Raw genomic sequence first — 4,290 nt, 5'->3', positions numbered from 1 at the left:
CAGAGTGGAAACGGGAGAAAATAACTATGGATTTTGTTGTTGGGTTGCCACGTACATTCAGAAAGCATGATTCTATTTGGGTTATTGTTGATAGACTCACTAAATCTGCTCATATCTTACCTGTTCAACAAACTGATTCCCTAGATAAATTGGCTACATTATATGTTTTTGAGATTATTAGATTGCATAATGTGCCTAATTCAATTGTGTCTGATAGAGATCCACGGTTTACTTCACACTTTTGGGGTAGTTTACAAAATGCCATGGGTACTAAGTTGCATTTCAGTACAACATTTCATCCGCAGACAGATGGGCAATCAGAAAGAACTATTCAAACTTTGGAGGACATGATGAGAGCTTGTGCACTAGAGTTCAAAGGGAACTGGGATGATCATTTACCTTTGATGGAATTTGCTTACAATAATAGTTTTCATTCTAGTATAGGTATGGCTCCATATGAAGCACTATATGGAACAAAGTGTCAAAGTCCAGTGTGTTGGGATATTGAAGGAATGCGACAACTTGAAGGTCCTGAAATAGTTCAAGAAACTGTGGATAAGATACAAACAGTCAAATAGTGTTTGAAAGCATCACAGGATCGGCAAAAGAGTTACACTGATAGACATCGTAGGGAAATGGAATATGAAGTGGGTGAGAAAGTATTCTTGAAAGTATCTCCATGGAAAGGAATTCTGAGATTTGGCAAGCAAGGAAAGCTTAGTCCAAGATATACTGGACCATATGAAATCATTGAGCGAATTGGACCACTAGCTTATCGACTTGCATTACCGGGAGAGTTATCACAGATACATGATGTGTTCCCTGTTTCCATGTTACAAAGATATAGATCTGATCCTAGTCATGTGATACAAGAACCAGAGGTAGAACTCACAGAGAAATTGGTATACAAAGAGGAACCTATAGAAATACTGGGAACAGAGGTAAAGAAATTAAGAAATAAAGAGATACCGATGGTTAAAGTAATATGAAGTCGTCATTCTCCAAAGGAAGCTACATGGGAGGTGGAAGAACACATGAGAATGAAATATCCTTATCTTTTTCATGATGGTGGTAAGTTCTTCAATTTCGAGACGAAATTTTCTAAGGTGGGAAGAGTTGTAACACCCACATTCAAATATCATATAGTTATGCTCATGCATTTCATTCATTTTATGATTAAGAGTAAGTGACATTCATTAGCATTTACGGAAGCATTACACGTATGATTTATATTCATTTACATAGGAAATATAGAAGTTTGATTAATGCTATAACCATTCAATTGATTAAGAGTTAGTATAACAACAAATAAATATATTCAAACTAAATTGGAATGAGAGTATGTCGGTTAATTAGGGTTATTTGGTTATTATGAAAACAAATAAACTAAAAGGTTTAAGTTATACTTAAAGGATATTTCAAGGAATATATGAGATATTTTAATTGTAAATGATTCCATAAAAGCATATTCCTATTTTAGTTAGATGGAATCTTAGCTAAAGGTTAAATAACACCTCTTAAGTATTTCTTCTTGATATATCAAAGAGAGAAAAGGAGAGAAGAGTAAGGAATTCATGAAAACCTAACCCTAACTTCAGCCATAACATCAAGTACACCTTAAATTAAAGTTTGGATCAAGAAAAGGAGAAATTTGGTAAGTAATTTAAGTGTTTTGGTTGATTATGTTAGAGTTCATCATCTTTTTGGAAGCAATCTGCACATATCCGAAAATTTCATATCTGTTGTTTATATCATAAACCGAGTTATAAAACTCCAAATTGATCTATTTTTGATTCTACGGAAACTATAGCCCGTCTACTACAATTGTTATGCTTTGTGTTTCATCATTTGAAATCGTTAGGATAGCCTAATAGTCCATACCATTTTGTTTCTCTGCCTGCCTATACAGCCTGTAGGGTATCACCAAAACTTGCATAAATCATTGTATTACGATCTAATTGAGTTGCTTGTTTTTTTTATCTTTTCTAGACACATATAGCTATAATTTCACCGAAGGGTTTTGCCAAATTATGTTTATATTTATCTGTGGATCAATTTCAAGACAAGGTATATGTTCAGCCTACTTTGTACAACTATAGCTGCATCTTTAACTACTTGTAAAATTGATATAATGAGTGATACATGTCCAAATGATGCCATTATTGTTTCTGTGGATTCATTAGGATGTTAAATAAAACTGTTTAGTTTTGACAAAAGACTAATTCTGTCATTAGGATGGTGAATATGGAAGAAACATTTAGGTGTGCACTCTGTTTTGATAGTTTAACCTAGTGGTGTTGTAATGTGCATAATCTGATTTATTATAATCCAATTGATGTGATTCCAATTGAAAATGAAACTAGACTCCAATGTATAGGACTCATATCAATAGTTTGTATAAATGATGTTTGAGTTAGGAGTAGTACCTATTTAAAGTCATTGCACATAATCTGCCTAGAAAAAGGGGTTATGGTTACTAGTTTCTTTCTTTATGTAAATTATCAAAATAGTTTTACTTTGTGAATGAATTGATATCGTATATGTGAATAGGTACTTATGGACAAGAAGGTAATACGACGGACAAGCCTGGAACTTCACGGGTTTGGACTCGGTGAATTGAGTAAGTGAACAAATAGTGTTATACTTGGTATATACGTTTGTTTGCAATTGCAAGTGTGTGTTGATTTGAGACGTAAATGCGCTTGTTAATCATGGTTTATTTGTTGGTATGAGTCTATATTTTTGTTTTGAGAGTCATGTCATGCTTATGTTTGGATATTCAATTAGAATTGAGAACAGTCGTTGGTTACCTAAAATGGCGATTCGGGCCAACGACGTTAGAATGAGTTATTGGTTGCCTAAAGAGTGATTCGGGCCAATAACTTATGTTGGTTGCCTATATGGCGATTTGGGCCAACATGAGAATTATGCGCATGATTGAATATCCTTCTGTAAGCTTGATGTTGATTGCAAATGTAAGCATATGTTTTCTTTGAATTGAACATTGGACTACTACATTTGTTATGGTTATTGTTTATGTTGAATGGATCATTGCTTGAGTTACATATTAGTTACTTGAAATGCTTATGAATGTGTATATTTAGTATGCATATATCTATTTGCTTATTGAGTTGCAGGCTCACCCCTCTGCGTTATTTGTTTTTCAGGATACAAAGAGTTGCATTGAGTCGACATTTGCATCTGATAGAGGTTTCGGGTGGGCCAATGGAGAGTTCATTGCACGTGCATATTTTAAAGTGTTTATGTGTATAAGATAGATGACAAAACTTTTGTACTAAGAGTTATTGTATAAAGTTATGTATAAGTGTTTGATGTGAGATAGTTTGAATATTACGGTTATGCGATAAGTTAAAACTTTTGTGTCGAAAAATAACATATATTAAATGGATATTGTGATGTTTGTTATAAATGTTTGAGTATATAATGTTTTAATTTGAGGGTGTTACAGATAATTTTCATGGCAAGGTCTGTGAAATATATTTAATAAGTTATCGTCAAAGTTTCGTAAATTTACAAAATCGTTTTAAAGGTAAGCTCGACGATTGATTAAGGATACAGATTAAAGTACAATTTAGTCCTTTGAGTTAAAATAGAATTTTAGCCAGTAATAATTTGAAGTAAAGATAAAATATAAATCCCGAACTAATAAATTTCACGTTAATGTTCGTGAAATATAATTAAGAATTGATCGGAAAAGGATTTCCGAGATCGTATTGAAAGTTAAGCACGTCGGTTAATTGATTGGGTTAAAGTGTAAGTTAACAGAGCTAAAAGTGGCTTTTAGCCACTTAATGATGTCATTTACTTCCTAAGGAAGGAGTTGACATCTTCACCTCCGTCATTTGATCAAATGAAAGAGAAATAATCCATCTTCTCCATTTTTCTCTCCATGGTTGAACCACCTCTGCCTTGTTCAAACTCCATGAATTCTCCTCCAAATCTCGTAATTATGGAATTAAATCATCACAAATCTTCTAGATAATTAAGGTAAGGTTCCAATTGATGATTTTCATAGTTGAATTTGATGATTGAGCTTAATAAAACTAGGGTTCTTGAAGCTAAATTGGGGTTTTGTTGATTGTTTGTTGTGAGGTGGAATAGAGCTTGAATGGATGAGTTTGATGATGATTCTTGGAGCTTGGAACCTTCGGCTTGGAGACATCATGCAAGGTGAGATTTTTTTTTGAAATTGGTCATGTGTAGAATGATGAAGTTGAATTATGAATTGCTAGGTGTTTCGGCAATTACATGTTGATTGATGATGATTAA

General features: G+C 33.3%; 1 protein-coding gene and 1 long non-coding RNA gene across 2 annotated transcripts; both read left to right on the top strand.

Moving 5' to 3' along the window:
* The first annotated feature begins 635 nt into the window (after window positions 1-635).
* LOC130015264 (uncharacterized) lies at window positions 636-1,190 on the top strand. The gene is made up of 2 exons (XM_056105044.1): window positions 636-941; window positions 1,008-1,190. Exons 1-2 carry the CDS (start codon window positions 636-638, stop codon window positions 1,188-1,190), a joined length of 489 nt encoding a protein of 162 aa, XP_055961019.1.
* Window positions 1,191-1,547: 357 nt separating this feature from the next.
* Window positions 1,548-3,383, top strand: LOC126671449 (uncharacterized). The gene is made up of 3 exons (XR_007639005.2): window positions 1,548-1,654; window positions 2,551-2,620; window positions 3,168-3,383. It is a non-coding gene; the product is annotated as an uncharacterized LOC126671449 (long non-coding RNA).
* The last annotated feature ends 907 nt before the right edge of the window (window positions 3,384-4,290 follow it).

This window comes from Mercurialis annua, linkage group LG3 (assembly GCF_937616625.2).
Source record: "Mercurialis annua linkage group LG3, ddMerAnnu1.2, whole genome shotgun sequence".
Taxonomy (NCBI): domain Eukaryota; kingdom Viridiplantae; phylum Streptophyta; class Magnoliopsida; order Malpighiales; family Euphorbiaceae; genus Mercurialis; species Mercurialis annua.
This window is presented reverse-complemented; position numbering and strand designations above follow the sequence as displayed.